Below are 12,745 nucleotides of genomic sequence, written 5' to 3'. Positions count from 1 at the left end.
TATGCATTTCTTTTCAAAATTTTCTATGAATATGTATTAATATATACTTTTAAAGAAAAAGACAAAATAAAAGTTATATGACAAGAAACAAGGAATAAGACAAAATGAGGGGAGATAGACATCTTGTAGACCAAGACTAAGGCCATCTTTCCCCTGTGCATATTGTATATGGCCTTAATAAAAATCTAGTGAGAAAAACCAGTGGCTCACACTTGTAATCCCAGCACTTTGGGAGGTTGAGGTGGATAAATTACTTGAGACCAGGAGTTCAAGAGCAGCCTGGCCAACATGGTGAAACCCTTTCTCTACTAAAAATACAAAAAATTAGCTGGGCATGGTGGCATGCACCTGTAGTCCCAGCTATTTGGGAGGCTGAGGCAGGAGAATAGCTTGAACTCAGGAGACAGAGGTTGCAGTGAGCTGAAATCATGCCATAGCACTCCAGCCTGGGTAACAGAGTGAGTGAGACTCTGTCTCAAAAACAAAACAAAACAAAACAAAAAACAAAAACCATTCCTATGAGAGAACAGGCGTGGTGGCTCACTCCTGTAATCCTAGCACTTTAGGAGGCCCAGGCAGGTGGATCACTTGAGGCCAGGAGGACCAGCGTGGGTAACATAGCAAGACCATGTCTCTACAAAAAATTTAAAAATTAGCCAGGCGTGGTGGTGCGTGCCTGTAGTCCCAGCTACTTGAGAGGCTGAGGTGGGAGGATTACTTGAGCCCAGAGGTCGAGGCTGCAGTGAGCTGCCTTCGTGCTACTGCAGTCCAGCCTGGAAGACAGAGCAAGATCCTGCCTCAAAAAAAAAAAGAAATTCTGTGAGACAGATAAAGTATCTTTGGAAAAATTGAAAAAGAAGAGAATGTGATTTTCCAAAGATCATATGGTTAATAAATTTAGCTAAGTCTAAACGCTAAGCCCTGTGAAAGCTAATCTAATATGATTTTTACCGTATTTTTAGATCTATTTTCTATAGCTGGTACCTGATAAGTTGTTAAAAGCTTCTTTAGGGCCAAGCCTGTAATACTCGTCTTTATATTCCCTTTAGTGCCTAGCTGCAGGTATCTTGACCATAGCAGATACTCAATAGATATTTTTAATTGAATTATTATTGGCCAGAATTAATAAATGATTCAAAAGTAAAATAGATTTTCATAAAAGAAAACTGAGGTTATGATACTAAAGTTTTTGGAAGGCTCATTACTTTTCCACCAACACCTCTATATTTCTCTTTTCTTATCTTCTTTTTTCCTGTAGTTAATTCATAACATCTCTAATCCTTTTTATTGCCCGTCTTTTCTTGGGCTAACTAAAGGAAAACTATTTCCAGCACTTCTGCCATTTTCAACATCAAAAAAGTCCTATAAACACATGACTTTTTTTTAATTTTTTTTTTTTTAAAGAATATGACCTAAGAGTTTATTTTGATATAGCATAATTAGGAATTGGGAGAAAATTTCTGAGCTATTGACATATTGAAGTTTTGAGGTAAGTATTTTTATGGATTCTAAATTACTTCATGTTAAAAATATATAGAATTTAAATTCTGAATACTGGAATTGCATTGAGGAAGTATCTGCCAGATTTCTAAAAAGCCGGCTCAAATGTTGTCATTGATGTTAGTCAGCATAACCTAGAGGTTTATAGAGTAGGTTCATGCACAGAATAAAAATACTCTGTACTATGTGTCTTTGGATCTAACATTGGGTTTTCTTAACAATCAATAAGTTTATTATTATTATTTTTCTTGAGACCAAGTTTCACTCTTGTTGCCTAGGCTGGAATGCAGTGGCACCATCTTGGCTCACTGGAACCTCTGCCTCCCGGGTTCAAGTGATTCTCCTGCCTCCCAAGTAGCTGGGATTACAGGCATGTGCCACCACACCTGGCTAATTTTGTGCTTTTAGTAAGGGTGGGGTTTCACCACGTTGGTTAGGCTGGTCTCAAACTCCTGACCCCAGGTGATCCACCCACCTCGGCCTCTCAAAGTGTTGGGATTACAGGTGTGAGCCACCATGCCCAGCATTTTTTAATTATTATTAACAGAGAACCTTCCGAATGAGATCTTGTGAGAGAGTAGAGATTTGTGGACTGATGAAATTAGCTATAATTTTTATTTCTAGTTCTGGCTGACCCATTAGCTAGTTATATGACTAGAGCTCCCCTCAATACTTTTTGGAGAAAATAAAGTTATAAAATTATAAATGTGATTTTACATGTATATTAACTTTCTGGAAGGGGTTGATTATCTAGTTGGGGTCTGATGTCACTTCCAACTGTAAACATTTTAATTCTAAACATCATGTTATTTAAGTAGAAATAATTTAGGAATCATAGGTATTTCTTCCAGGATATCAGAAAGAAAAACGTTAGGATACCAGAATATTAAATGCAAGCTAAAATGTCAAGTACATTAGAAGATGTGAACTGTAGATCATCAGTTTGATTGTCAGCTATTGGCATCTGTCTGAAAAGCTATAGCAAATTGAATAATATGAAAAGAAATGCAGCTGTGCACCAGCGCCATTCACTGTGCCCCTGCAGGCCTTGTCCTCTGTGGGCAGGGGCACTAATTGAGGACAGTGGGACTCTGCAGCACACCTGGGGCTGAGCCTGGCTGGGTAAGGAAGCAAGAGTCAGACCCTTTGAATTAACTAGTCCATTTCCAGACAACTGCCTTTCTGCTCCAGAGCTTATTGCCCAGAAGACAAAACTGTCGCCTCATATTCCTAACTTCTGCCCACCCTTCCCAAGTCTACTGTGTTTGAGAAAGTCATGTCACGTTGACCTTGCTTTTAAAACACCCTAAAAGATCTTTTCTTTTAAGATTTATTTTGAGAATCTTTGTTAGTCACTTTGTTTTTTGTATTACCAAATTTAAACTTGTTAAAATTTATCAATGAGCTGATCTGACGTATGCATTTGGTTAACTTTGTGAGGTTTTAGAAATGCAGTTTAGTTGCGTATTTCAGCAACTGCACGTTTTTTCTTTTCAGTTCACTTCGCTAAGCTTATATACCTAATTTTTGTTCCTGCATCTGTTTCTTCTAGAAATAGTCTAAATCTAGATTTCTATTTCCTCATGAGTCTGACTTCCATGCTTCACACTCCACTGAAATTGCTTCTACCTTGATCACAAATCACCTCTTCTTTGCTGAATCTGGTGGTTACATTTCAGTTATTATAAACAATCTTTCTGTTTGATATGATGTTGTTGACCACTCGCTCTTATGTTCTTGGAACTCGTCTCTCCTTAGTTGCCGTGATACCATTCTTTCCTTTTTTGCTTCTTTTCTGCCTTCTGATGGCTCCTACTCAGTCATCTTGCTTGACTCCCATTCTTCTATTTTTTTCTTTTCTTTTCTTTTCTTTTTTTTTTTTTTTTTTGATATGCAGTCTAGCTCTGTCGCTAGCCTGGAGTGAGGTAGCACAATCTCAGCTCACTGCAACCTCTGCCTCCTGGGTTGAAGCAATTCTCCTTCCTCAGCCTCCTGGGCAGCTGTGATTACTAGCAGGCACTGCCACACCCAGCTAATTTGTGTATTTTTAGTATGGACAGGGTTTCACTCTGTTGGCCAGGATGGTCTCAGTCTCCTGAGCTCGTGATCCACCTGCCTCAGCCTCCCAAAGCACTGGGATTACAGGCGTGAGCCACTGTATCCAGCCAGTCCATGCCTCTGTTTTTAAAATGATGTTATTCTCCAGTGTTTGTTCCCCAGCCCAATCCACCTCCAACATATATCTCTCAGCTCAGACTGCTTTTCTTAGCTTCTGGCCTGTATTAGCCACATATTGGATGTTTGTACAGAGTTATGGGTACCCTGCTCCCCATTATCCACCCTCTCACCTGGCTGTATCTATTGTATTAACTTAATGGTTCTCCAGACCATCCATCCTCCAACTCTCTACTGTTGTTGCCAATACCACTTTAAACCATGCCATAGAGTCCCTGTTCTGGATTCCATGCCTTAGGGCCCTGTTCTGGGTTTCTTTCAGCCTTGCCTTTCCATGTGGGGTGAGGATTTCATAGGGCCAAGGGGATAGGCACACCCTGTCCTCCACCCTCTAGTCCTATGCACTAGCTACATAAGACCCCAGAAAGAAGCCTTGCAACAAGCTTCTTTCCGAGACCTGCTCTTTCATAAGAGTAGGCTGCATCCCTGCTGTATACTTCCTAGGCCTAAGGTATAGCTAATGGGCAGCTGTTTGGAGGGTATACATAGAGCTTAGATGGAGTTTGGACCTTCAGCTCCACAGACATACATGCAGAGTCCTGATACATAGGCCAGGACCAGAGGTCAGAAGAGAAGAAGGATATTCAGAGAACTCCATCTGTGCTCTTGTCATAGTCAACATAAGCATAGGGCCAGGCCTAATTATTGCCTTCTTTTTCTTTATATTCCTGCTATAGTGCTGGTAAGCAATGCTTCATCTACTTTTAGGGATTCTTAAGGGCAAGGGCTTTAGCGTTTTAATTTTACATTCCCATTTGCCTGTCACAGTGCCCACCTAGCACATGGTGACTACTCAATATGTTTGTTGGATTAAGTAATGAATGCATAGTTAACATTTTGTAATTATTTATTAAAATAAATAATTATTTTATTTCCTTTATTTTAAAGAGGTTATGGTATATTTATATGATTTTATGTGTTAGGGTCAATATTTTTCCAGAAGAAATATATATCTCTAATTTTGCATTCCTATTAAATGGAAAAATTAGACTTAATATATAAAGGATTTTATTTTTAAATATTTTTTACAAATTTATTTCATAAAGTGGGGTTTGTTAATGGTAGGTGATAGAAAATAGTGTCAGGCAAACATGAAAATCTTGATATTACAGGTTACTCTAACATCAACAGTGTTTAAGAACAGTTATAGCATATTAGAAACTGCTGAGCCCTGAGGGATGCTAGGATATAAGTGTGAAAAAGAGCAGAACTAAGTTCTGGAAAACTATGAGTGCTGGGAGGAGTAGGACTGGGTTTCCCTGCCAGGTTTCTCATGAATTCAGAGAATTCAGAGGCTAATTAGTTCTCCTACTGAACTTGTTTATGAAGAGAAAGAAGAGAGAGAGAGAGAGAGAGAGAGAGAGAGAGAGAGAGAGAGAGAGAGAGAGAGAGTGTGTGTGTGTGTGTGTGTGTGTGTGTATGTGATGACTTTTATAATGCAAAAGCATGTAATTACCTGCTGGTGAAACTTTACATAACCTCGCTCCCCCTCCCCTATTGAAAGAGCACAGTAAAAACTGAGGTTTTTCAGGGGAATGTCAGACATCCACAGAGCAGCATTACATGGTGTCTCCCCTGGGCCCAGCTTTAAGGAAAACTTTTTCCTTGTCTGTCTTTTCTTTTACCAACCACTTGATCACTTTGAGAGATCTTAAACCCACATTGATGTATTGGGAGCTGGTCTCCCCAATAATTATCTAAAATTGGAGTAACTTTAAAACACCACATGAGCTTGTTTTAATTCCTGAGATGATACTTAACTATAATAACATATATGCCCTAGATTGTCCTCTGAAGTTCAAGGACCTTTAAACTGAGAACCCATCTGAAGTGTCCTAGTGCTATTCCTTCTTTGGATACTACTTTAACACGTACTGTGTCATAGTGAGAAATGTTCTGGTCTAAGAGTCTATTAAACTGGACTTGGATGGCCCTTAAATTATCTGAAACTCACAGGTTCTCTTACTCTTTTGTTTGCTGTTTGGATAGTAGTCTATTTGTGATCCCACTGAGAGGTAACAAAGAGTTAAGCCATGGCAATAATTTGAGTTTTCTACCTTAACTCTGAGGAGTCTGTCCATCTGTCTGTCTTGCTCTGTCACCCAGGCACAATATTGGCTCACTGCAACCTCTGCCTCCTAGGCTCAAGAAATTCTTATGCCTCAGCCTCCTGAGTAGCTGGGATGACAGGCATGTGCCACCATGCCCAGCTAATTTTTATGTTTTTAGTAGAGGTGGGGTTTTGTCATGTTGGCCAGGCTGGTCTTGAACTCCTGGCCTCAAGTGATGCACCCGCCCCAGCCTCCCAAACTGCTGGGGTTACAGGAATGAGCCACTGTGCCTGGCCAGGAGTTCTACTTTTTTATCAGTCTTCTTGTTTGTTTGTTTTTCATTATTTCTTCCATGTTCTCCTTCTACCCTTGACATTTTTAGACATAGTAAAATTTACTCATTCCAAGCCTTCTTCTTATTGACATGAGTCTAACACCTCATTAAAAGTATTAAATATCAAAGCAGTCACTTTATGAGGCATCACACACTGTCTCATTGTGCCATCACCTGTAATGATTAAAACCACTTAATGATGTTCTTGCTGGAACATTTCCATGATAAAATTGCTGTGGAACAGCTTGGCTTCCACTGGCTTTTGTAGGAAGCAAACAGTTTAAATTGTTTCTGTCGTTTAGAAAATAATTCCCTTTACACAGGGAGGTTTTTAAATGTCTTGAGTTTTTAAAATTTAGTACTATCAATGACACTTGGAGCTATGTTGCCTTCATATAATTTTTCCAACATTTATGAAGCTATGGGCAGCCCTGATTCATATATTTCACTTCCCACTCACTTCTGTTGCTACATTAGGGCCCTTCCTCTCCAATGTGCCTGTTTATTTTTCTCCTCTGCATTCAGAAAACTTTTTTTTCCCCTAGTTGGCTTAGGATGGCAGTTAAAAAAAAAAAAAGAGGATGTGAGACACACATAGTGCTTAGAAAGCAAAACAAGCAGAAGAAAAAGATGAGTTCATATCATGAAAATGTCACATGTACTGTTCCTTCCCTTTCCTCTACCTCCAAGGCAAGAGAAGTTGACACGTCTCCCTTTCTTGCCTATTCTGTTTTTGGACTTCTGGCCTCTTTTCTACTTCAAGGCTGCTTTTGATTGTGAATGTGAATATTGGGGGTGAGAGAGCAATGGGAGAAAATGTCAACAAAGAATAAGAGTGCTAAGTAGAATTTTGAGAAAAAGTCAGCAGGAGAATAGATGGAATGGAAGAAAGAAACTGCTCTTCATTAATCCTTACAAGTAAAGTCAGAATCAGAGTATGAGAACTGGAAGGGACTTAGTGCTCCTGTCATTACAAATACCTGAACCTAACAGCTGCTCCATAAATGCATATTCAGCTTAAACTGATCTCCTCATTTCACCAGAGAAGAAATGGAACCCCACAAAGTTATGTTTTGTTCAGGGCTAGTGCTGAGCTTTGCTGGAGCCTATGCCTTCTAGTTCCTCAACTACTTTTTCTATTAGAAGATACTTTAATCACTATTTTATTTTTTGTATTTTCACCACTTTGCAAAGAGTGGGTATGAAATGTTGAGCTCAACTCTAAGGCTGGTAGCACTTAGTAGGTCTGTTAGTGAGTGGCAGTCTAGTAGAAGGAGGATGGATTTTGGAATCAGGCCTGGATCTGAACTTCAACTCTACCTGCCAGCATTTGGGCAAGTTTCTTAATCTTTCCAAACCTAGGATTTTTCATCTCAGTAAATGGGGATCATAATAGCCACCACAAAGTGTTGTTATAGCAACTAAATGAAGCAAGGTTCTAAGTACTTACAAAAAGTACTTAGTTTTGATGGGCAGCACAGATCAAGGGCATCAGTAAATATTTGTGAGATGAATAAAGGTAACTGTTACTGTGTTTGATCTCCTTCATAGGGAGTCAACATACTTTTTTTAGAAGGTAAATCAACATATCTTTTAGGTATGTCGTATTCTCTACAGATATGTATACTTACTGCCACAGTAAAAACCTGCTGTTTGGCTCATTTCTTTTTGTCTTAGAAAATACCTGTTTCAAATACCTCACAGCCTTTTAATTTTTAAATTCCAGATTAATTCATGGAGGACAGATGTTAAATGGATTGGCAGGTCCAACTGTAATGAATGCAGCGCCGTTTCTCTCCACGACGTGGTTTTCTGCAGATGAAAGGGCCACAGCCACAGCTATTGCATCAATGCTCAGTTATCTTGGGGGAGCATGTGCGTTTTTAGTTGGACCACTTGTTGTTCCAGCTCCCAATGGGACATCACCTCTTCTCACTACAGAGAGCAGCAGGGCGCATATTAAAGATCGCATAGAGGCTGTGTTATATGCAGGTAATTTGAAGTTTATTTTCTTCTTGTTATACTTTCTTTTTATCTCAGTCATCTTCACTCTACTTTTTATATAACAGATACTTCCATATGAAATATGTAAGAGGACTAACATACATTTGCATACACTGTGCATTCCTTGCCATATAATACAGATTTGAAACTTGCACCCTTCCTAGGAAGTTAAATTTTAAATTTATTATTGCCACATGGAGAGGTATTTGTTAATTTTAGTCTATTCATCTATTTATAGTTAAGCACTGTGTAACACATTTTCTATGTCCTCTATAAGTATCAGGACATAAAATGTCATGATTGACAATAGCCATTTGTTAAACATCTATTGTTGATAGATATTAAGCCCATTTTCTCCCTTGCAGTTTCTCCATTATTATGTTTTTTAACCTTATTTACCTTGATCATCTACAGTTTATCCTTGTCATTTCCTACTCTCTGTATGTTTAGTCTGTTATTCAGGGATACGGACCTTCCTAAAATATTCTCTTTGAATTCTTTTATTTCTCGAGTCAAGCCCTGGTCCACTCTTATAGTATAGTCTACTACAGATTTCCATAGATACAGCCCCTCTCCCCATATGCCTGCTTATTATTTCTCTGCATTCAGAAAACTATTTGTGTTTACTATATGCCAAGCACTGTGCTAAGCACTAATTGATAATGCCAACGATGAGACAGTTATAATACAAATAAAGATATACAGAGGTTGGGAGACCTAACTTGCCTGAGTTTGGAGGGAAGCTGAGGGGGCAGGAAAAGCTTCAACAAGAATGTAATAATTAAAGTTAAGAATTTTGTAGGAGTTCACCAAGTATTTGAATGGTTAGGGTTTTCCACACAGAGGGAACAGTAACTGCAAAGGCAGGGAAGGTATGAGAGAGCTCAGTATGTCTAGGGAACTGCAAGTAATTGAGTATGCCTGGAGTGGTATAAATGTGTGTGTTTGGGTGTGGGTAACAAGGGGCAGAAAATGAAACTGGAATGATAAGGGACCCAATTATTCTGAACCTTGCTTAAACTTATTTGTTCACATATCAGTTTCACAAACATGTTTTGAACTCCTGTGTATCTGTCACTATGCGAGTCACTGAGATAGGCATCGTTCCTGGTGTAACAGAACTTATAGTGTCCTGAACGATACAGACAGGTAAGTAGTTGTAAAACAGAGCAGTGAGTCTTATAAACCAAAGGCCTGCAATGGCCCTGAGAGCTTGGAGAAGGAGCACCTAACCCAGATTTTGGAGGTGAAGTAGAGCTTCCTAGAGATGCGGCATCTAAATCAGAGCCTGAGGAATGAGAGAACAATGATGATTAAATACATTAGGTGGGAAGCAGATTATATTATAGAGAGGAATCCTTAGAGGAGAAGCCCAGTGAAGGGAGACACCCTGGTGTGTTCAAGCCCAGAGTAGCTTAGATCTGGTGAGAGTAATAGTAGGTGAAGCTAGAAAGGAAAGCAAGCCCCATGCGAGCCTTCTAAGCAAGGCTGAAGGGTTTGAGGTTCACCACGTTGTAGGCAAAGGCCACACTCTGAAGAATTGTACATCAGAAAGTTATTTGATGATATTTACATTTCACAATATGGTTTAGAAGGATTACAGTTGAAAGCAAGGGTAGCAGCAGTATCTAAAGCATTTTACCTCCTATACACAACTCATTTCTTTTAAAGAAAAAATAAAAATGTAAAAATAAGTAAATAAAACCGAACACAGGTGAAACATAAGTTTTAAACTTCATTTGGTCATGTTATTCTTTTTAATGAAAACGTAAGCAATGATTGTAATTTTTCATGATGTTAAGCACATATCAGTGCAGTACATGCAGCTCATGGTTCCCATGCAGTCAAGCAGAAGCCCCTGCTCAAAGCTTCCCAGTTACTTCTTCATTGCTTTCATATCTGCCAGTCTACCTTTCTGAAATACTGACTTCATTCTATTAAAAAAACTATGCTAGATTTGTCATTTTTAAAAGTTAAAGATTCTTAAATTATTCCAGACAAAGGTACCATAAAAAAATTAAACTATAGATTAATATCTTATATGGGTATAAACACAAAAGTCCTGAACGAAACACTAGCAAACTGAATCAGGCAACACTAAATGGATGATACACCATGACTAAATAGGATTTATTCCAGCAATGCAAGGTTGGTTTAACATTAGAAACTCAATTTATGTCATATATCAGCAGATAAAAGGGAAGAAAGCATGATCATCGTAATAGATGAAGAAAAAGCATTTGACAAATCCAACACCCTTTCAAGATAGAAACAATCAAAGATCTAGGAATAGATAGGAACACTCTCAACCTAATAAAAAGCATCTATTAAAAACCCACAGGAGGCCTGGCATGGTGGCCCATGCCTGTAATCCCAGCACTGTGGGAGGCTGATGCAGGAGGATCACTTGAGGCCAGGAGTCTGAGACCAGCCTGGTCAACATAGCAAAACCCCATCCCTACTAAAAATACAAAAAAATTAGCCAGACATGATGGCACATGCCTGTAATCCCAGTTACTCGGAAGGCTGAGGAATGAGAATCATTTGAGTCTGGGAGGCAGAGGTGGTAATGTGAGCTAAGATCACACCACTGCACTCCAGCCTGGGTGACAGAGTGAGACTCTGTCTCAAAAAACAAACAAACAAAAAACCCACAGCTAACATCACATTTAACTTCTAGGGTTATGAACAAGACAAGAGCGTCTGCTTTTCCATGCCTTTTTAACACTGTGCTGGAAGTTCTAGGGAATATTGCTGAACAAGAAAAGCAAAAGATTATCCAGATTGTAAAGGAAGTAGTAAAGAATATCCCTGTTGAAAATAACGTCATCTTGAATATAGAAAATTCTCTGGAATTCACTAAAAAACTATTAGATCTAAAAAAAGAGCTTAGCAAAGTTTTAAGGTACTAGATTAATATGTAAAAATCAATTGTATGTCTCTATATTAGCAATGAATAATTTTAACATGCAATTTAATTTGCAGTAGCATCAAAAAGAATAAAATGTTTAGGAATAAACTTAACAAATGAAGTACAGAACTTATAATCTGAAGACTATAAAACACTGCTGAAAGAAATTAAAGAAGACCTAAACAAATGGGAAGACATTTCATGTTCATGTTGGGACATTTAATATTGTGAAGATATCCCCAAATTTATCTGTAAATATAGTGCAATTCCTTTTAAAATCCCAGCTGCGTTTGTTGCAGAAATCAACAAGGCGATCCTGAAATTTACATGGAAATGCAAAGGACTAGCAATATCCAAAACAATCTTGAAAAGGAACAAAATTGGAGAACTCACACTTCTCAGCTTCAGAACTTATTACAAAGCTGTGCTAATCAAGATAGCATAGTTAGTACTGGTATAAGGATAAGCATATAAATCAGTAGAGCAGAAATGAGATTCTAAAAAAGTAAGCCGTTATATTTATGATCCATTGACTTTTCAGAGGGTCCCAAGATAATAAGGGCAAAAGTCTTTTCAATAAATGGTAGAGGAACATCTGAATATCCAAATTCAAAATAAGGAATTTGAACCCTTTTCTTACACCATGCATAAACATTAACTCAAACCTAAATGTGAGAGCTAAAACTAAAAATCTCAGAAGAAAGCTAAAGAGTAAATCTTTATGACCTTGGATTAATTGAAACCTCTTTATAAAAAGATACCAAAAGCACAGATGACAGAAGAAAAACAGATGAATTAGACTTCATCACGATTTAAAACTTTTATACTTCAGAGAACCTAGAAAGTGAAAAAGACAGTCCACAGATGGGAGAAAATAGTTGCAAATCATGTATCTGATAAGGGACTTATATCCAGATTATATAAAGCATTCTTATATATAACAACCCCATTAAGAAGGGGGCAAAGGATTAAAACACATTTCTCCCAAGAAAATACACAAATGTCTATCAAGCATATGAAAAAATACTCAATGTCATTAGTCATTAGGGAAATGCAAATCAAAGCCATGATAAGATACACTTCACATCCAGTAGGATTGCTATAATCAATAAATTGGAAAATAGTAAGTGTTGACAAGAAAGTAAAGAAATTAGAACCCCCATACTTTCCCATATGTGGGAATGTAAAATGGTATAGACACTTTGGAAACAGTTTGACAGTTTCTAAAAATGTTAAACATACATTACCATACAATCTAGAAATTCTTCTAGATATATACCCAAGTGAAATGAAAACATACCCATGTAAAAACGTATACGTGAGTGTTCATAGCAGCATTATTTGTAATAGCCAAAAAGTGGAAACAACCCAGATGTCTATCTACTGAGAAGTGGATGAATAAAATGTGGTATATTCATACAATGGAATATTATTTGACAATAAAAAATAATGAAGTACTGATACATATTCCAACATGAATGACCCTTGAGAACATTATGCTAAATGAAAAGATCCAGTCATAAAATACCACATATGATCCCATTTATAGGAAATGTCCATAATACTCAAGTCTGTAAGGACTAAAAGTAGATCAGAGGTTGCTTAGGGCTGGAAGATTAGGAGTAATGGGTACAGAGTTTCTTTTTGGTATGTTGAAAAATTCTAAAATTGATTGTGGTTATGATTGCACAATTCTGCTAGTAAATGAAA

At 37.9% G+C, this 12,745-nt stretch overlaps 1 protein-coding gene across 1 annotated transcript in view; it reads left to right on the top strand.

Annotated features, from left to right (window-relative positions):
• Nucleotides 1–12,745, top strand: part of SLC49A4 (solute carrier family 49 member 4) — an 82,620-nt gene that overhangs the window by 16,484 nt on the left and 53,391 nt on the right. The window contains exon 3 of the mRNA XM_003941659.4: nucleotides 7,847–8,112. Within this exon, the coding sequence (XP_003941708.1) occupies nucleotides 7,847–8,112 (266 nt within the window). The remainder of the gene's footprint in view (nucleotides 1–7,846; nucleotides 8,113–12,745) is intronic.

The sequence above is a fragment of the Saimiri boliviensis genome, chromosome 8 (assembly GCF_048565385.1).
Source record: "Saimiri boliviensis isolate mSaiBol1 chromosome 8, mSaiBol1.pri, whole genome shotgun sequence".
In the NCBI taxonomy this organism is placed as follows: domain Eukaryota; kingdom Metazoa; phylum Chordata; class Mammalia; order Primates; family Cebidae; genus Saimiri; species Saimiri boliviensis.
The sequence above is the reverse complement of the archived record's forward strand: the minus strand, read 5'-3'. Positions and strand labels throughout refer to the sequence as shown.